Source organism: Chenopodium album, chromosome 21, assembly GCF_948465745.1.
Source record: "Chenopodium album chromosome 21, dcCheAlbu1.1, whole genome shotgun sequence".
In the NCBI taxonomy this organism is placed as follows: domain Eukaryota; kingdom Viridiplantae; phylum Streptophyta; class Magnoliopsida; order Caryophyllales; family Amaranthaceae; genus Chenopodium; species Chenopodium album.
The window spans coordinates 38,851,912-38,873,936 of NC_137854.1; the positions used below are offsets into that span (position 1 = coordinate 38,851,912).

Consider the following 22,025-nt stretch of genomic DNA (forward strand, 5'->3'; position numbering starts at 1 on the left):
TCACCTTGAAAATTGGTCAATTTCATGAAAATTTCAAACTTGTACATTACAGTTCTCATGACTTAGGTTTATTTTGTTTGGTTTGAGGAATAAGTACATTTTAAACCAAATTCTATTTTCTGTGAAAAGCATTTTCAAAGAAATTACTTTTTATAAACTTCATTAATTTTTATTTAGTGGATAGAAACATTAGGAGTATAGGAAAAAGGAATTGTAGGGGAGGAGATGGAGATTGAGGCATGGAACCAGAGGAGGTGAGGTGGGTTGAGTAAGCTTTGTTCTCTTCCATTAAAGATCTATTCCCTCCGTCACTTTTTATTTTTTACACTTTGACTTTTATGGTCAACTTTCTAAGATTTTTACTATAAAAAATTTCATTTTTCCATTATAGAGATTGAAAGTATATCATGTGGGATCTTGTTAGATTCAACTTGAAATGTATTTTTTAAATATTACTGTACTTTTTTAATGTATTTACTTACTCTGTATATCATATTGGAAATATATGCGGTCAAAGATAAGTACTTGAGACTATAACAAATGATTGTGGGTATATTAATGTGTTATATACTCCCTCTATCCCCTTTATAATAAACTCCCTCCGTCCCCTTTTATTTGTCACTTTTGAAGGAAAATTACGGGAATTAAGGTAGAGAATGTGAAGTAATAAGAGTATATGGGAAAGTGATATTTCTAACCAATATAATAATAAAAGTACATAGGAAAGAGACATTTTCAATTAAAAAAGTAATTAAAGTACATGGGAAAGAGAAATTGAGAGATTCAAGAGTCTAAAACATTAAATTAGTCAAAAGTTGGCACAATTTTTATAGCAAATGTTAGGGTAAAATAGCAAGAGAATATAATAGAGACAAATAAATGAGGGTATAAAAGTCTTTTCATATATTTTAATAATTATGAAAATATGAAATGTGACAAACATTTTGGGTCACCTAAAATGGCATAAGTGACAATAAAATAGGGACGAAGGGAGTAATAAGCAATATTTTATGTTCTGTGTTGGGAAGTGTAAAACCCATCATGTTGAGATGTTAGGGAAACTCAAGAAGTATGTCAAACTAGGGCTGAGCAAAACTACCCGAAAAACCGAAAACCCGAAAAACCGATCCGTAACCGTTCCGAAAATTAGGGTACCCGATCCAATAACCATAACGGTTCGGGTACCCGTTCCGATAATTTGTTATCGGGTATGGTTATGGGTATCATTTTAAAATTAACGGTTACCCGATCCGATCCGATAAGCATTTTTTTTTGCTTTTTTTCCCTACTTAAATCTATTAATATAAATCTAAATTTTTACTTTACTTCATAATCACTTTATTATATCAATGATTAGTAATATTATTAATAATTTAGTCAAGATCATATGGTATTGTTGTTAATTAGTTGTAAATTATATCATAATAACTACGTAATTAAGTATAATTATCATTATTGGATATCTTATTGGGTACCCGATAACCGATCCGAAAATCCGGGTACCCGAAGTCCGGGTACCCGAACTTATCGGTTCCGGTTATGGGTATCACTTTTAGTGATTTTGGTTATCGGGTACCCGAACCGTTAGTACTAACGGTACGGGTACCCGCCCCATGCTCACCCCTATGTCAAACCCTAAATTTCAGTTACATCTTTTTCTAAAACATGTATTTAAATGTTAGTCATTTGTTCTTTTATCCTCTATATTTTTTTAGAAACACAACTCATTCTTTTTTTTTTTTAGAAACACAACTCATTCTAAATGATGTTTAATGGTTTCGTCGATTAGAGATTTGGGAGTCGGAACATAAATGGATAGGTTAAATCATCATCATCATATCCAAAATCATCTGTTACACGTTTTTACTCATGTGTTGTAGTAAATGAATAGGATTGACATGTTCAGGAAGTACACTCATTAAATTCGTTCTAAGAAGTAACTAGTCAAACACACCTATTAATTGTGACTTGTGAGTGTGTAGTGTGTTATGTGTATCCTAAGAATAGAGTTTTGGTGCCTTGGATTAAAAACTAGTGAGTGTCCTGCGTATTACTTCAAGTTATTACACTTCTTACGAGTCATAATCTTTACCTAATGAATTAAAAATATATTGTACGAGTAATAAATTGTCTACTCCTTGTTATTTTGTGCTGAGATGTTTGCCTGTGAGTCTGTGACAAATGATGAGAGAGTTGGGCCATGGGCTAAGTTCAGGCTTGACATGACCCATGGGCCTTGTTGGTCTAGGGTAATACAAACCTATGGTTCATGCTGCTTTTTTTTTTTTTTTTTCAAGTATTTAATCATTTTTTTTTAATTATACAATAAAAAGGAAAAAGGACTTGTGAAAGCTGCAAACTAGAGAAAGAGCTTGCCACAAAAAAAAAAAAAAAAAAAAAAAAAAAAAAGAGAGAGAGAGAGAGAGAGAGAGAGAGAGAGAGAGAGAAGTGCATATTCATTTTGACAATGTAAATTTGCATCAAATATTTCATTTCACCTTTTACCACGAATTACAGAAACCATCTTGAGTTCAATTACAATTATAATGATCATAATAATATTAACACACACACGACACACCCGTGTCATGCTTCCAAAATTGTGTGCAATGCAACTTCATTCCCTCCACTAGCTAGTCAAGTCATTAGATTTAAGTCATATTATTACTACAATTATTCATACTGAAAATTATGAATAGGCCGAGATGATAACGAGTTTAATTAGTCTATCCTTAAACTACGAGTTCTCAACTAATACAAAGAACTTGCTCGTGAACTATTCGAGTTTGGCTTATAACAAACCAACCCGTACCTAGCTTAATTAATTATTATTCATCGATAGATAGAGTATAGTTCAAAGCCAAAGAGCACCGGCTTCCTTAAGGAGAGGAACAAGAGAGCCATTAATATGGGAAGCCATGACTCTATCCATAGCACCAACAAGTTTACCACCAATAAAAACAACAGGAACAGGTGGTGAATAATTAGTACCAAGCAATCTAATCAAAGCCTTTTCAATTTCTCTTCCTCTTGGATCTTCGTCGAGTTCATACACCGTTGGATTAACACCCATACCACAAAACAGCCGCTTGACCGCATGGCACATACAACAGGTGCTCACACTGAATATTACCACCGCACTCTCGGATGCTAGCCTCGCCACTTTCTCGAGCGGGTCGGCCGCTGCTCGAATGTTCATCATGTTCATGTTCATGTTCATGTTCATGTTCATGGATGGTACTCCTATGTAGTATGAGTATCCCCATGATGATGATGACGACGATGATGAGGAGGATGGTTCTTGTAAATGGTATTGCATTTTTTTTAGGGTTTAAGTAGTAGTGAAAAGTAGAGGAATTTGGAATGAAATGAGTAACTAGAATTTTTGTTTGAAGTATGTAAGAAGTTTAGGATAATGTTTTAAAGGAGAGAATGAGCTAGAGAATGTATATTGATAGAAGAAATGTATGTGATGAGGTTGTGGTTTTGGAATGAGAGTATGCATGCCCTTTATATAGGCGTGGGAAGTTGGGAACATATACAAGGTAAATGTGATGCGAGTATGTTACTATGACTGATGACTATGAGATTGATGACGTATGTAATTGATTATAATAGTGGAGTAATAGTGTATTTTATTGTCCATACTTCATATGATGATCATATTATTATCATTTACTTATAACGTAAAGTATTGATTAGTAAATTTTATAAACAATCCAATTTTGTAGATCAAATCGACAATCCTTACAAAGCACAAAGAAATGACTGTCCACTTATTTAATTTTCCATAGTAAGGGTCTGTTCTCTTCAGAATATTTTCAGTTCAGTTTAATTCTTAATTTTCTTCTCACATAAGATATTCAGTTCAGTTCAGTCAATTTAAACAGGCTCTAATTGTTGTCATAAAAAAAAAAATCCATATTTAATAAAGCTTTTTAACAATATGTAGTAGATGGGATTTAATTTCAAGTTTTGAGCAAGATTTCAACCAGCTGCTAGTTAATCATCTACATAAAGCAATAATGAAAGTATAATAATAAAATGGTTGTTTAACATGTTATTATGTGAGTTATATATTGACAAAACTCTTTTGTTAATACTACTCCGGTAACATTATTCAGATGTACTTCGCATATGATCAATTTTATATACTACGGAGTAGTATTTGGATATTTTTCTCATTCACATTCATGCAAGCAATTTCTTCAACCAAATATTATTGGCTCATTGTGTAGCTCACACTATAGCAATTTCTTCAACAAATATTGTTGGCTCATTGTGGAGAATGTCATTGCTTATGATTTAATTAGTCGTCTTTGCGACTTCAAACAAAATTAAGGCAATAACGCAAGTGTTATTGCAAGAAGAGCACGATGCAAGAGTAATATTAATTATGGGGTAGTTCTTGAAGCCAAGAAGAAGATAACGAAGGACATGTTGGTAATTAAAGGGGTTGTCTGTTAGTTGTCGCAACGCATGCCAAAAAGAAATACAGTGTCTTAAATTGGTTGTGACTTGTGATAGGTATCTTTGCACTAGGTCTTAGGGGAGAGAAAACATGTGTAAGTACAAAGAGTGGTTTTATCCAAATTAACGTAACATAATTATTAATCAAACAAATATAGTTAAATCTTTAAAAGACAATAATAGCTTTAAACATAAAGTAGGTTATGTCAGTTTTTATCATATATAGAAGGCGGCTTACGCCTTTAGCCTTTGTCTTCTATACCCAATTAGAATCCTTATGACTTTTAAGCTTTAGTCACATCTACGGATTATATTTCAAACTTCTAGTAAAAGATGATTATACTACGGTGGTACGGTGTATAATACGTACATACATAGTACATATAACTTGATTATACGTTTCAAATGTAATAGGTCGTATATTTTATCTATTCATTAGCAATATAATGTTAATATTATTGTATCGTGTGTTACCACTCTTGCTAGATAGGGAGTATTTGTTTAAATTTATATTAATAAGGTTTTCATCTTTAAAAACACGCATAAATAAGAAGTGACAGTGTCTAATTCAATTCGACTAATTTGATGATAAAAGTGTCACCACCTAAGCACTATTCGTACTCACAAGGTATTGGGCACACCACATTCATGTAACCTTAGCTTAAGAAGCAATATTTTCATAAGGATGTGAGAAAAACTCCGTATATGTGTCACTAAGTACGTACTCAATATATACAAGTACCAATACAAAGTATGGAGTAGTTGATTTTGTTAAAACAAGACCATAATATATTTAATTCATCGACTTTCACTCACTTGTATAAGTACTTCGTTTTAATTTCTTACTTTGGTAAACCAATTAACCTATAAATTTGGAAAGAGCCTATTAGTCAAATGCTTATGCATACTAATTGTTAGATACTGTAAACTCCTCAGCTTGGAGTATTTTCCATTAATCAATATATATAGGGTTACAATCGTGAGTCCTAATCACGTTAGGAATCTCAAAAGATATTTACAAATATTCACAAAATATATCTCCTACTATAACAGAATAACTAGAATATCTAATGTATATTCTATCACACCCCCGCAGTCGTAGCGGGAGGAGGGCGTACGCTGAGACTGGATCTGAACTCTAAAAATAGTTGTCGAGGTAGGCCTTTCGTGAATATGTCAGCAAACTGATACCGAGATGGAACGTGTAGGACCCGTACTTGCCCCAACGCCACCTTTTCTCGAACGAAATGAATGTCCATTTCGACGTGCTTGGTGCGTTGGTGCTGTACGGGATTATGAGATAAATATATTGCACTGACATTATCACAATAAACAATAGTAGCCTGTCGGAGTGGACAATGTAACTCCAAAAGAAGATTACGTAGCCAACAAGCCTCGGCAACAACATTTGCGACGCCCCTGTATTCTGCCTCTGCACTTGACTTAGAAAGAGTAGGTTGACGCTTCGAAGACCAGGAAATAAGATTGTCCCCAAGAAAACAACAATATCCCGAGGTCGAACGACGAGTGTCCGGGCACCCGCCCCAATCAGCATCAGTATAAGTAATCAAGTTTGTAGGAGATGAAGGATATAAGTGTAACCCGTGATCAATGGTACCCTGAATATATCGTATGATGCGTTTTAGAGCATCATAATGAGCCTGTCTGGGATCATGCATGAATAGACAAACCTGCTGAACTGCATAAGTAATATCAGGGCGAGTAAAAGTAAGGTACTGCAAAGCACCTGCAAGACTGCGATAGAGTGTTGGATCATGAAACTGAGGGCCAGAATCTGCACTGAGCTTGGATTGAGTATCCACTGGAGTTGTCGCAGGTTTACAACTGGCCATACCTGCGCGCTCTACAATTTCCTGTGCATATTTCTGTTGTGAAAGAAACAAATATGACGGAGTACGGGTAACAGCAATACCCAGGAAAAAATTCAAAGGACCCAAGTCAGTCATCGGAAAACCATTCCGTAAGTGAGAAATGACATTCTCTCGAAGCCGATCAGAAGAAGTAACCAACACAATATCGTCAACATATAAAAGCAAATATGCCATATCATTCCCATGCCGGAAAATGAATAAAGAATTGTCACTCTTGGCAATGACAAACCCCATCTGCAAAAGATAGTTAGCAAATCGCTGATACCAAGCTCGTGGAGCTTGTTTAAGGCCATAAAGAGCCTTGCGAAGTCTGCAAACATAACCTGGAAATTGCTTGTCAACAAACCCGGGGGGTTGATGCATGTAAACACACTCATTCAAATCACCATGTAAAAAGGCATTTTTTACATCAAGTTGGTGAATAGACCACTTACGAGCCAAAGCCAAACTCAACACCGTACGAATAGTGGCCGGTTTAACAACCGGGCTAAAAGTTTCATCACAATCAACACCTTCAACCTGTGACCTGCCATCACAAACTAGACGAGCTTTGTGTCTTTCAAGATCACCATTAGCATTCAATTTATGTCGAAATAACCACATACAATTGACAATATTCACCCCCGTTGGCCTAGGAACCAAATCCCATGTCCCCGTTTCAATTAAAGCACCATATTCATCACGCATCGCTGCATTCCAATTAGGGTCAGAAAGAGCTTGTTTGTGATTTTTGGGTAAAGGAGAACGGTCCATAGCGGTGCTAGAAGTGGAAATGGTTAGGCCATATTTAGGATTGGGTTTAAAAATCCCATGCTTGGATCGGGTTTGCATCTGTGGGGAGTTCGGAGGTGGTCTAGTAGGTGTAATTGGCATGAGGCCTCGAAGAGGAGGAGGGGTATATGTGTTTGGGCTTGTAGGTGAAGGAGGAGATGGTTGGATGGGTGTGTTGGGCTGTGAAGATGACTGGGCCGAGGAAGAACCAGCAGGCGCTGGGTTGCTGGGCTGGGCCTGAAGCGTGTCTGGCAGGGGCGAAGAAAAGCCAGCGCACGCTGGGCTTGTGTGAGGCAGTGAAGACCGCAACTGTGTTGCGGGATTTTGGTGTGGGCCGCAGGCCTCCTGCGGTTTGGGCTGCCTATTGGGTACGTGCAACATATTTTGAAGTTGAAACATAGGGGATGGATCACTATTGCTCAAAAAATCATAATCTTTGCTGCAAAATTGTGTGATGTTTCGATATGGAAAAATATGCTCATCAAAGGTCACATGACGCGAGATTATAATTTTATTGGTAGAGAGATCTAAACACTTGTAACCCCTATGTTCGGAAGGATACCCAAGAAAAACACAAGGTGTGGAACGGGGTGCTAACTTATGCTTGACTGTGGCAGAGAGGTTAGGAAAACAAAGACACCCGAAAACACGAAGGTGAGTGTATGATGGGACAATGCCAAATAAAGCTTGAGCAGGAGTAATTTTATTGAGTGTTTTTGTAGGCATAAGGTTTAACAAATAAGTGGCCGTTTCAAGGGCATGACTCCAAAAAGGAGGTGGGAGAGATGCATGAAATAGAAGAGTACGTTTAATATTATTAATCGTACGAATCATGCGTTCGGCTTTGCCATTTTGAGATGATGTATGTGGACATGAAAAGCGAAAAACCAATCCATTTTTGACACAGAAAAGTTTGAACGGGTCATTATCAAATTCGCGACCATGGTCACTTTGAAAAGATTTAATGGGACGTTCAAATTGGGTAAGCACATATTGTCGAAAATTAAGGAAGGTTTGAAAAGCTTGAGACTTGTAAACAAGAGGAATTGTCCACACATAATGAGTGTAATCATCTAATAACACTAAATAGTATTTATGACCTTTATCACTACGAATGGGAGAAGTCCACAAATCAGCATGAATAATATCAAACGCAGAAAAGGTAGTACTATTAGAATTATTAAAAGGCAAACGAACATGTTTTCCCAATTGACAACCTACGCATAAATTGGAGTCTTGCTCCTTATTACAATCAATAAAATTTTTACTCCTAAGAAAGCTTAAAGTGGGTGCTCCGGGATGTCCTAAGCGATTGTGCCATGTGGTTGGAGATAAGGCAGTGAGTGATGTAGCTAGACAGGTGGATGGTGTGTTTGTGACTGGATAAAGGTCCCCCGTGCTATTGCACCTGGCTAGAATTCTCCCCGTTCGTAGATCCTTCACAGAAAAACCACTTGGATCAAATTCTATAGACACAGAATTATCATTGGTAAATTTACGAACAGAAATTAAGTTTTTAATAATTTGGGGAGCTAAATAAACATCACGAAGGGCAAGGGATTTATTAGCAATGCTAGAATGACCATAACCCGTAATTGGAATGCGATGACCGTTTCCTACTAGAATATGATTATTTGTGCTTAAATTAAAAAGGGGTAAGAGATTACCAGCATTATTGGTCATGTGGGAAGTTGCACCGGAATCCATATACCAAGCCGGGTCATAGTTTTGTAATCCCATTGTAGCAAAAGCGTTCCCGAGGTCCGTGGGTGTCATACCCGAATTAGGGTCCGAGCTTTGAGCATAACAGGGCTGCTGGTATGTGTAAGCTGTTGGGCTTGGCCCAACATGATAAGCGGCAGGAGGCCTAGCAGGTGAAGCATTATACCCAGGTCGTTGCATAGGCCATTGCTGCTGCGGGTATGGGCACGGGGCCTGGCCCCATTGTGGTGCCCCTGGCTGGGCTTGAGGGTGCTGCGGTGGACCAGCCCATTGAGGTTGGCCCCACTGTGGCGCCCCTTGTTGCGGCTGGGGTTGCTGCTGCTGCTGTGGCGAGCCTCTACCGCGCCCTTTGCCGCGGCCACGGCCGCGCCCACGGCCGCGACCACCCGAACCTCCACCTCGACCTTGTGACTGCCCCTGCTGTTGTTGAGTAGAAGAAGCAGCCGCCTGCTGCATGGGACTGCCGGATTGCGCCACAAAGGAGGAAGGTGCTGCAGAGGTGTCGTTGGCACGACGTGATTCCTCAAGCAAGAGTCTGGATCTTGCGGTTTCAAACAGAGGTAAAGGGTCCGTTTGTTGAATCATAGCAGCCACCGTGTCAAAATCAGTATTTACGAGCCCCGAAACCAATCGAATCACCAACTTTTGCTCCGACACCGGTTGATCAACATTAGCCAATTGATCCTTTAAATTCTTCAATTCACGACAATATGAAGAAATATCTGGAAAATTTGAGAGATGTAAGGCATTAAACTGATTTTCAAGATAGACGGCTCTTGCGGTTTTGTTGTCTTGAAAGATCGCCTTGAGTTTGTCCCAAATCTGTTGAGCCGTAGCTCCTTTCTCTATTACTGTTTCAAGCAAATCCTTGGAGATTGTGCTATAAATCCAGTTCTTGACAATGGAGTCAAGTCGTTTCCACATCTCTTCCGATATATCCATTGGTTTTTTTGTTTTAGAGTCAATATGATCAAGAACATTATACGCGTGTGCATGACACTCAAATAATTCAACCCAACTGGAATATTGAACTTTATCTCGATCAAGAATAAGAGGAAGAACATTCTTGATGTTATTAACACCTAAGGCAGGGTGATAATCAGAAGAGGAAGAGGATGATGGAGTTTCGTCATCTTTGCCCATGTTGGCAGCAAGAAATTAGACGCACCAAAAATAAAGTAGAGTAAATATTAGGAAAAGTAATTAATTGACAAAGAAAGCAATTAATTTGCGGTGGAAAAGTGACAGCAGGTGCACTAATGAAGAATTTGCCGTGGAAAAGGACAAAGATGGTGAACAAAACGGAAAAAAATAAATAAAGTTGCGGAAGGTAGATCGTAACCTAAAGCTGTGATACCATGTTAGATACTGTAAACTCCTCAGCTTGGAGTATTTTCCATTAATCAATATATATAGGGTTACAATCGTGAGTCCTAATCACGTTAGGAATCTCAAAAGATATTTACAAATATTCACAAAATATATCTCCTACTATAACAGAATAACTAGAATATCTAATGTATATTCTATCACTAATAAACTAAAGTAATAGTTAATTTGGCTTAATTTAATTTTGTAATTACTAGATACAAGTACAAGTTTACTACTACGTACATAGTTATGTTACTTATGTATTAGTACGAACTAGGTCACTAGGCTACCTTTAACAGGAGCATGTTTTGGCAAGGGTATGTAAGAAGAAGGGTTTGTGAGAAACGACTTTAACAGTGTATTCGTTTATGTAAGATCATCTCAACTTTTTTTAAAACGGCTGTTTATGTCCTTGTTGTCGCATTTACTGAGGCAAACATCAGCTTTCTTAATTTTTAACCGAATGAATTATTTTTGTGGTGATTTTAATGAAATATTTGGTGGTCAATGGTTTCTTTTTGGCATATATGTCGGATATACAGTTTGTAACATCTTGCTATTTTTTTCTATTTTTGCAGTGCCAAGTTGACTACTTTTAAGTCTTATTGATGAGAGATTCTTTTATGCTCATTGTGACATGATAATTCATTTACACTTACTATAATTGCAAGTTTGTGATTGTAACAACATTTCCCTAGCTTCATCCAAAGTATCAAAATTAATAAATTAACAAAGGTTGAATTAAAAGGAAAAAAAAAAAACTATCTTCATACATACTCCCTCCGTTTTTAAATACTTGCTCCATTTCTCCTGGACACATATGCCGATACTAATCTTTGATCTATTATATCTTTAATTATCAATAAGCAGGGGCGGGCCTTTATTGAGGCTCGTCGGGGCCCGGCCCCCCCTTAATTAATCTAAGTTATTGGTTTTAACTAATATAATGAATAATAATTACACTTAAAAAGTTATGACATACTCCCCCCGTTTTCAAATACTTGCTCCATTTCTCCTGGACACGCATGCCGATGCTAATCTTTGATAACTAATATCTTTAATTATCAATAAGTATAAATTCTAACAATTGAAAATTAATAATCTATTCATTGAGATGATTCCAACAAGTACCCACAAGACTATATTTTTTCTTATGTATAAATCACAAATATTAGTCAAAGTAGGATAAATGAATAGTGCAAAAAATAGAAATGGAGCAAGTATTTAAGAACGGAAGGAGTAGTGGTTAAGTATTGTTATTTTTTTAGCAAAAGGTCCAAGGATCAAACCTTGGCCCCCCAAACTATTTGGCTCAAGATCCGCCATTGTCAATAAGTATAAATTCTAAATTTTAATAATCTATTCATTAAGACGATTCCAACAAGCACCCACAAGATAAATCACAAATACTAGTCAAAGTAGGACAAATGAATAGTGCAAAAAAATAGAATTAAAGCAAGTATTTAAAAAGAGAAGGAGTAATATGTTCTTTGCTATCTATCTATGTACCCCGTATCTTTCTAGCTACTTATCTACTTATGTGTATTTTTTTTACTCCCTCCGTCCCCTTTTGTTTATCACTTTTGAAGAAAAATCACGGAAAAAAGGTGAAGAATGTGAAGTAATGAAAGTATATGGGAATATGAAATTTTCAACTAATAAATTAATTAAAATGCATGGGAAAGATTCATTTCTTATTAAAAATATAATTAAAGTACATGGAAAATAGAAATTGAGAGATTCAAGAGTGTACTAAAACATTAAATTAGTCAAAAGTTAGCACAATTTTTATGACAAATGTTAGGGTAATAGAAAGATGACTTAATAAAGACAAAAAAAATAAGGGTATAAAAGTCTTTTAATATATCTTAATAATCATGAAAATATGAAATGTGACAAACATTTTACCTACTTTGTTAACAATACAGAGGAAATAGTTTAGTGACAAATATGTGAATTCATCATTTCGGGGAATGGAAACATAGATTTACCTTGCACCATCAACATAATCAATTAAAATTGATAACCTTGGAATAAATATTTATGACAACAAATAATTGCACAGTTGTATATATACATGGATCATAAAATCTACAAATTACAAAAGTCAAAGGATCGGACTTACATCACATAGTATGTAATTGAACTACTAGTATCACATTTGAGTACTTTGTATTCTATCCATCATCATAAATTATGAGTAATAATTAACACATGACATTAACATTGTAATTCTAATTAATACGAGTACGGAGTAAATACAAATTGCTATGCCGGATCGCCAGCCAAAATTCCACAACCTCTATTTTGTATTCTTGGTTCTTGTATGGACAAGAATATAATGGAGGTAACATACTCATCGATTCAAGTGTTTTAGAAGCTACTAATAAGATAAGGGGTTAACCTATGATACCAAAAGAAATTAGAGGGTGTTGTATTTGTATACCTAAAGTGATGACAATTGAGAAAAAACCAAAGGATAAAAAAGTGAAAACAAAAACTGAAATGTGGCGTGCAAAAAATTGGCAGTCAATTTTACCGGGTTATGGGCCTCTCGGGTACGGAACCAAATAATCCGGCCCATTGGATCATCACAAATCCCAATACTATTACAAAAGTGAGACATTATGACAGCAGTAGGATCTGTATTAACAATAACAGACCAATCACCTCTTTTTGTGCAACAATATTATTTTTTTTAATTATTTTGTTCAATTTTTTTGGAGTTGCTTTGCTCAGCAAATCCAGGGCGCATGCACAGCCTTTTTGCTGTTCAATCCATATTATGGACGTCATGCAATGCTGCTCACTAATCCACTTTTTATTTCTACTGTAGTAATCTAGTATGCATATTATATTGTGTAGTTATGGTTGTAATCTTTCCTAAAATATAATGTTTGTAACAAGTTACAAGTACTGTACTTTTGCATTTCACATTAATTTGAAATTTTAATACAAGAGTACAAATATTTTACAATATTCATCTTAGGGCCTGTTCTCTTCAGATTATTTTCAGTTCAGTTCAGTTCAGTTTAGTTCAGCTCTAATAAGTTAAGTTAAATTCAATTCAGTTCTTAAATTTCCTCTCTCATAAAATATTCAATTCAGTTCAGTTCAATTCAGCTTCAATAAGTTCAGTTCAGTTCAGCTCAATTTAGTCAATCAGAAAAGCCCCTTACATTTAAACATTTATCAATGCACTCGAATTTGCAAGAAGTTTCAAATTTGGTATATTCTAGGGTATTATTATGTGATCATTAATCCATGAGGAAAGCTATTATTGAAAATTCTTAATGATTGAGCAAGATGTTTTGTTATTTTACTAAAGTTAACGAATGTCCCGGGGACATAGAATAAGATAACTAAAAGTAGAATAATTAACTTGAAAAATACATTAATTACACCAATCAACCAGTGATTTTGGCATGCATTCCCAAATTAATACCATTTTATGAACAATTTAGGGTTATCCAACATCCCGGAGGCGTTCGTTAGCAAAATCCTAATGATTTTTTATCTTGTAGATTAGTTTGTCTCTTGGTAAATTAGATATATTGTAGCATTTGTAGATGAGTATTTCTTTTTACTCAACATATTAGACACAACATACTTCTTTTATTTAATTACTTTTTTTTTTTAGTTAAACGATTTTTATAAACTTAAAGAACTCTTAGGACCTTATCTGATTGACTGAACTGAGTTGAATTGAACTGAACTGAATATTTTATAAGAGAAGGAAATTAAGAATTGAACTGAAAATAATCTGAAGCGAACGGATCCTTAATAGTTTCTTGCAACATAGTCTTGAATTCTTGGTCATGAAGTACTAGTGAGCACAAGTGCACAACTGCCCATCACAAGGATTAGCAACTGGGCACTGGGCACGTATTAGTGCACCAAGTATGGTATCATACTTATGGGCTTAGAACTTTTTCTTTCAATTATTATCGTATTCTTTTTTGACAAAATTTGCTACAAGCCAACCTATACTAGAGCTAATAGGCCATAAAACATAGGCCCAATAAATCATTTTTCTTTTTGTGAAGTACAAAACAACTACTCTTTGAAGTTTGAACTTAATTGTATCTCTAAAATCTAAATGTATCTTACATGATAAGGTATGAGTTCGCCGGTTCGATTCTTATTAGTTGCGGTTCTTGTGGGTGAGAAACTGGAGATTCCCTTATTCTTTCCCCTCATTACCTGAAAAATGGGTCGTTCTCCTTGCCCACAAAAAAAAATGTATTTACATAATGATTTTAATATTTGGTTGAGTGTAGTCGACAACGAAAGAGTTAAGTAAATGAAATAAAGCATAAATGCATAATATTAGAGATTAAGAGAGTACAAATGCAAACTAACGTAATTAAAAAGAATAGTAAACTATAATTCACAGTACTCCATGTTTAGCACTAGATTTAGCTAAGCTTTGTACAGCACCTACTTATTCACTATGTCAATGACATGGTGTCTTTTATATCAAATTGCAGTTTTATTGCACAATTAGAGAGTTTAAGATTAGATTATCTCACACTAATATAATCAGTTAATCAAAGACATAAAAAGTTAATTCAAAATACTATATTGTACGTTGTGACATTCTGATTTCAAACCATATTTTTACCAAGATCGCCTTCATTCTTAATGCTATAAGATAGACTGTTAAAGTTGCATACTTCATATATAATATGAAACAAGAAATCTCTATACATATAGTAGGATACTCAAAAAGCTTTATTTGAAGCCTGTCTTGAGCAAAATTGCATTTCATAGTACACCAAAATGAATGTTTACAAACTTAGTAATGACAAAAAACTTCGTTTGAAAAACAATAATACAAGAAAACAAACCATTTCTCTCCTTAATCTCCCTCCATATCAAGATGAGGGGCTAGTTTTTCCTTCTAGCCATGGACAAGTTTTGGTTCCCATCAAACAACTCTTCGATAGTACTCTCGATATCCTCAGGTTGATACTTAATATACTTCTCGCGTTGCCTTCCATGGGTAAAATGTTGTCCGAACCTTGCTAAGAATGACCTATAGGCCGGAATCATAACAGCTGAAATGGAAACTCGAAGCTCAGATTGAAGTTGTTCATCACTCACCACCCAAGCACTTTGTGTCTTGTGAATGTCATCAAACATTTGGTTAAAAGCCTTGAACCTCTCTTTTAGTACCGGCTTTTGAACCTTATTATTAACTTGCAATCCTTCTTGATTTAAGCATTGTAGTACTCTACTCCATGTCTCTCTTTGATAACTCTTATGATATCCTCTTAACTCAGATGATCTTTTCCTACAAAAATTATTCCCAACCAAATCGTGTATTTCGGCTGATTCCTTGATCTTTTGCAGAATGTATCTCCCGTTGTTCATCAAGAAGATGTATCTTAATGAAAGATCTTTGTAAAGCTTAGACTTTGCTTCTAAGTTAGCATCTAAAAGGCTCATGATTGTCATTAGCTCGGCAGCAAATGGTGTTTGTTTCGGGCCTTGGTTCTTGTTGTTGTGGTTGTCCTCCTCATCCTGATGCTCTCTTCTCGGCTCTAGGGCTTCCAAATTCAGTCCAGTGGTGTGGTGAAGAGAAAAGACTTGCTCGAGGCTGTCTTTAAAATCACAAGCATACCACAAGTAGTTCATTGTGTATCGAGTCAGCGGGTGGACAGCCCCTCCAGGAACCGGGTTCCTTGCAACGTCATTTTTGATGGAGTTCTCAAGATCACAGAAGATGCAAACAGCAGCTTCTCCTAAACGCCGTCTCACAGAAGATAACTCAGACCTCAGATCATTGGCGCATTCCTTAGAGCACAATTTATCAAGAGCAGTAATAAGGTCAGTTAGAGTATCATAAATGTCAATCACCTTGAACAACCTCTCAGCCGAACGCTTTGTCAAGGATATTGCCTCAGCAAAGTTAAGGAAGAGGATGACAGCTGACCGAGCAAGGTTAGAGAACATGGCATCACTAATCGAGGGGTGCTCATTCGAGAAGACAGAGTCGCAGAGTTTCTTCTCACCGGGCAAGAGGACATTTGCCACATACTTGACAATTTTGATCCAATTGCCAATGTGACCCTCAAGAGACTCCCATTGCATCTTTTGCAGTTCATCAATGCTTAGTTTTTCAAATCCTTCGCGTTGCATAGCTTCCTTGAAGGCATTTCTTCGAAGAACACTATATACTTGGCAACACTCGGTTTCATAACCTGCAGAGATCATCAACGAACCAATCTTCCTCATGTTAGATATATTTTCCTCACCAATCATTGGATAGTTGTCCTCCTCAGATCCTCCCTCATTAGAATCCGTAGCTTCTGGCTTGGCGGAAGAGCGTCTAGAAGGGTTTGTAGAATCTTCTAGAATGATTCGAAGCTCTTCCTCCATGAATGTCATTGCTCTTTGGACAACGAGTGTAGTGAGGCTAAGGGTTGAGCTTAAAATTTTTACGTTCTCATTAGATAAGAATTTGCTTAACATATTGGACAATTTCGACAACCTACTTACCGAATTGATCATTACATTGTCTTGCTCAACATCCTCCCCAAACTTCAACATAGACTCTGATGAATCATACCTTTCAATCTCCACCTGAACCATCTTGGCAAAGGTCTCAACTGTCCGAGAAATCTCATGGATATTCGAGTTGTCCTCCATTGAGGAGAGCTTCTCAATGATGCCATCGATTTCCTCATTGAGTTCTTCCAAAGTAGGTTGATGATGATCTTCCTCCACCACACCACCATTTTCTACCTCCTTCACATCAGCATCCGCTTGGATTAACACAGCATCGTTGGAAGAACGAGTTCTTTGAGGAGGACGAGGAAGGCGACGATCTACATGAACACTAAAACTCGAGGATTTGCTAAGACGTGTAATTTTTTCTTTCTTTGAAGAACCACGCCGATCATTAAAGCTACTAGACTTAGATGCAAAAGAATTCTTCTCCATTCTTTCTCCCCTCGAGTTTTTATTTTATTTTTATTTTTATTTGTTTTCGGGGGAGATCAGAAAAGACAAATGGTCTTACAATCTTGTCATAAGCAAAACAGAAAGACAAGAGAAGAGAGAGAAAGAAAGATTGAGGATATGGTGGGAGAGAGTGAAAAAAGAGAAGCGAAAACAATGGAGAAAATAATGGTGGTGCCTGAAATTTTGATTGAAAAATCTGGAAAATTATACTTTGTTCTAATTTCTTTTTTTCTTCTATTTTAATTTTAGATGGCCATTAATTTTGGGAGGGAATGGCAGTTGATGGTTGACCCTATATGGTGTGAGAGTTTGTGGGTACCACGACTTTTTGGGGTCCCACAACCGTCTACTTTTTTATTGTCAACTTGAGCACATCTGTACATGATAAATATAATACCATATGCTAAAATAAATATGCTTTGTTGCATATAATTAAGTGCCTAAATTTAAAGAATATAATACAGATACAGAACAATATGCTAAAAAATTCAGAGCGTTGATTAATGAGAATTATAAGGGTGATTTGACTAATCATAGTATATCAGAATATAAATATGGATAATGCTAGACCATTTCCATAATCATGATTTATGATCCAAACTAAGAAATGAAGACACATTCAAAGCTTTAAAAAAATGAAGTGAAAAGCATGTAGTATAAGGGTTGCTTATCTGAGATTTTTCGAGTTAATTCAGCACTTGATCGATAACATATATTATTATAAACTTTTAGTTTAGGTTACATAGCTCGACGAACTGTGCAAGAGACAATTTTGGCCGACTAATTGTACAATAAACAAATAAATAGAATGTATCTACTAAAACATTAAGAAACATGTAGCCTTACTAAAAAAAAAAAAAAAAGCAAGCAACTTAAGATGAGACATGAGATGGAGTTCAGGACACTGAGCCTCTCCTAATTCTGAGACCATAACTATTCTAGACAGACAGCATAGTGCTACAGTTTGAGCCTGTTAGTTAAACAAACCCTCAAACCAAATATGCTTATAGCAACTTCTCATTCTCTGTGAGGCCTAAAGATGGCAGTGGAACAACAGGCCAGCATGAGGCACGCAGGCTAAGCTAATTTAAGGCCGCATTTTGCAAAGACTGGCACAGCACAGGCCACAGGGGCAATGGACTGGCAGATCAATCTACGACTATTAAAGGGAAATGCTTGTGGTGGCTCGAAGGCACAGCCAATGGGATGGCTGTTATGGCACTTTCGCCATGAGCTGTAATGCCCAGAGGCCGCCATACACTAGCACAGACCACTGTCATCTTTACTTGAGGGTTAAAACCTATCGTGAGAATTTTCACCTAGGCTGATTGGTAAAAAAAAAAAAAAAAAAAAAAAAAAAAAAAAAAAAAAAAACTACTAACAGAACTAAGCTTCATCAACAACAATTAACATACAGAAGAACAACTGAACAAGAGAAGCAGAATTCTTGAGAAAGAGATGCTTCTTGTACAATAAACATGACTAGGGTATGTGTAGATGCTAAGCTCTCAAGGCTACAACAGACAGTGAAGGCAGGCCTAAAGAAGATCTAGAAAAGCAAGTCAATGTCAAAATTCATTAAAATGGTAACATCAACTTAAACTTCATTATGTTTAATAAGTTAAAGTTCTTTCAGCAAGTCAATGTTACCAGAGTTTAGCAGATCTTGCACAGATGCCAAATCAGGATACACAGGTGCTCCGGATTTTCTCCAATTCTCGGCATCTCTAGTCTTAAATCTATCTAGTAATAATGCGTGCATGCCCAAGCTCTTTGCTGGAAGATAATCCTTACGCATGCTATCTCCAATGTGTAATGTTTCTTCAGGAGCAACATTTCCAGCCCTCTCTAATGCAATCTCATAAATCCTTGGGTTTGGCTTCTCCACACCTTCAATACCAGAGAATACTCCAAAATCCCATTCAGAACCCTGAATTTCAAAATTTAAGTGTTTTCAAGGTCATTGCACTCACGATACAGAGGATAGACTAAAAGCTAAGACACAATCGTTACCTGATTTATTCCCAAGGCAGGAAGAATTACATCTTGGTAACGGTATTCTGCATTGCTCACTAGCCCAACTGGCATACCTTGGGCACGGACCCATCTTAGGAAAGGAATGGAATCAGGGAAGAGAACATAAGGGGCAGATGAGCCAAATGACGCATATATGCGTCTGAATATTTTCTCAAATGTCTCTTCGTCATAGTCATATCCAGCCTATCACCAAGAAAAAACTATACATAAGGGGGCAGCAAAAGATTCTATGACTATTACTGAGGAAATATCCAATGATGACCCTGACGAGCACTTTCTTTTTCTCAAATGCAAACAATCAAACAATTTATGGGATCAATAGCCAATGCAAAAACATTTACCCTTATGAAGGAGTCTCGGACACATGTCTTCCACCAAACAATATTGGGCATCTTTGCAGCATGGCCAAAGCAAGGATAGTTCTTGGCCATATCAGTATATGCAAGTTTAAAACCTTCATGCATGCGTTTATAATCAGGACATGGTAATCCTACAGCTTTGGCAGCCATACAGTAGTAATCTCCAAGCTCCCCTTTGTAAGCTAAGAGAGTACCGGTAACATCAACAGTTATACAACGTAACTTTGACAAGATCGTCATCTCTGCAGTCCAAACAAGTGGCCAAGGTCCAGCTTTAGCACACTGCAGCAACAGAAACTTCAAGGTCCAACTATTGCACACTATAGCAAAGAAAACTTCAAGATCCAATTATAGTACGGTTGCCACACTATAGGACTTCAAGGTTTGATTTAACTTTTGAAGATGACTGCAGCTGAAACCTCCAGGCAAGATTTATAAACTCCTACAGTCAGCCATTAAAATCAATAATCTGAAAATTTTCTGCAACAGTAAACAACGATGTAGGTCAGAATAGGCCTCTTGTGGGGAATCAAGGAGAAATTTTGGCAAACTTAACAGAAGGAGAATAACCAACAAAATTTGATCAACTAGTCTTGGAACATATAAGTGCAGTGGTAGATTAAACAACCACAAACAATGAGTGCTGGTGGCCTGAGTAGAACCAATATCCAATGTCTTGGACATGATTTCCGTCTTTCCAAGTGATCCAATGTAGTTCAATATAGTCCATGAAAGTGCACGCTTCTTCTAATTATTGGAGACTTGATGCTTCTCAGAGTACTCAGACTCTTTGCAAGTATCAGACTTGTCAGAAGTATCCAACATGGATACAGGAAGCTTTATGTGTTTTCCTAATGTAATTTAGGGATCACACTTAAGTGTAATCATCTGTTTAAGGTGTCAGATGTGTATCAAACACAAGTTTGGCTTAGAAAAATTAGAGTGTGTCAGAGTATCAGGGGAGGGCAATATAATCACTTACCTTACACTCCCAAAGAAGTTAATGATCTTTGAAATTCTGCGAATCCCCTATATATCTACTTTAATCTATAAGGTTCCAGTTCTTAACTAAGTATGTTGAAGTCACCGCTGAAATGATGCTGAAATTATACAAGTCACGATTACCATATGGAATAGGAATTAAATCCATTACTTGATTCAGCTATGCGAATGACTGAATGACTTAACATTATACAAGATACAGAGTTAAACAAAGTGGGAACATCTGATAGAATCATAGAAGAATAGCATTTGCAACACTTTCTCTCTCTTTACTGCTCTAAGCAGCAGTAAAATTTAGAGCTTTCCTTCATTTATCTCTACTCAATACCAAGATTTTATCAAGAAATTAGATGAAAGTTATTCCTTAAGCATTTTAAATGCTTCAAACAATTAACAAATGTCCCCAAATTTTTGACATCCACTCGAATACGTTCACAGCACTTTGCCATTAAACAGCCTTAACCAATTGTTGTAATTTTCAATGTAACTAAAGGTGTTAACCCAGGTTGAGCCTAGTCGAGTTTTACCATCCGAGTTCCGACCTTCATCCGATCCCTAAAACTTGCTCAAAAGTTTGTATTTCAATGATTATATAATGTACAGAACCAGCTTAAATGAATTTCATAATGCTCAAATATCAGCTTCTTTTGGAAAGTTGGTATTTATCAAAAAAGTGATCAACTTGATATAAACATATAATTTTTTGATTCCTACTTAATGTATCACCTTATGACAACACAAAACTATCAAGAAAAAACCTAGTTTACAGACATCTGACAATATCCTGTTCACATAATCAACTGATGTTTTTGACAACAAATTATATGCCATTTTAATCAAATAAACAACAAGTTAATAAGTGACTAACTATGATTCTACTAGTACATTACAAGATTCAACAGGCATCAAACTTCAAAATATAAAACTAAATTTAGTAGATTAATCATAAATATATAAATAAAAAGTAATAATCACAGCAATCAACAACACTAAAACATGCAATATCATGTAAAACGAATATAATCATCCAAATGAATCAACAATTTAAGGTAAATCAATCAAAGAGGCAAAATTAATTAACGAACAAGAAACACAAATTACAAACGAAATTGAGAGTGCAAAGAAAAACGAAGACATACCCAGATGCAGAAATCAGACAAAGAATCTAAGATAACTTGGGTGAGTCCGAAATTTGTAGCGAATTGGTCAAGCATTTGGGAATAAATTAAATAAAAAAGAAACAAGGAAAATAGAAGTCTCAACAGGAGTGTAAGAGAGAGAGTGCCGCTGAATTGTTAATTACGAAGTTAACTTTTCATTCAAGCACACAGATTAATGTTGCCGGTGGTAATTACATAAATGGATGTAATTAATCGTTGGTTTAAGCCTAATCTAGGGGCCTAAAAAATGTGAGGTTGGTCTCTAATCTTAA

The 22,025-nt window shown here is 36.1% G+C and overlaps 2 protein-coding genes and 1 pseudogene across 3 annotated transcripts; all 3 read right to left on the reverse strand.

The window, feature by feature from the left end:
- Positions 1–2,843: 2,843 nt before the first annotated feature.
- On the reverse strand, positions 2,844–3,319 carry LOC145602860 (glutaredoxin-C1-like). Its single transcript, XM_081659012.1, has one exon. It carries the CDS (start codon positions 3,317–3,319, stop codon positions 2,855–2,857), a length of 465 nt encoding a protein of 154 aa, XP_081515138.1. The 3' UTR covers positions 2,844–2,854.
- Positions 3,320–14,971: 11,652 nt separating this feature from the next.
- On the reverse strand, positions 14,972–17,174 carry LOC145602818 (exocyst complex component EXO70C1 pseudogene; annotated as a pseudogene).
- A 1,487-nt stretch (positions 17,175–18,661) lies between these two features.
- Positions 18,662–22,025, reverse strand: LOC145602688 (uncharacterized). 2 transcript variants are annotated; one of them, XM_081658854.1, is made up of 4 exons: positions 21,733–22,025; positions 19,574–20,033; positions 19,209–19,415; positions 18,662–19,125 (listed from the first exon to the last, which is right to left on the reverse strand). In XM_081658854.1, exons 2-4 carry the CDS (start codon positions 19,829–19,831, stop codon positions 18,817–18,819), a joined length of 774 nt encoding a protein of 257 aa, XP_081514980.1. In that variant the 5' UTR covers positions 19,832–20,033; positions 21,733–22,025; the 3' UTR covers positions 18,662–18,816. The 2 variants fall into 2 exon arrangements, with proteins under 2 accessions (XP_081514980.1, XP_081514979.1); XM_081658853.1 differs by having other exon boundaries at positions 19,574–20,071.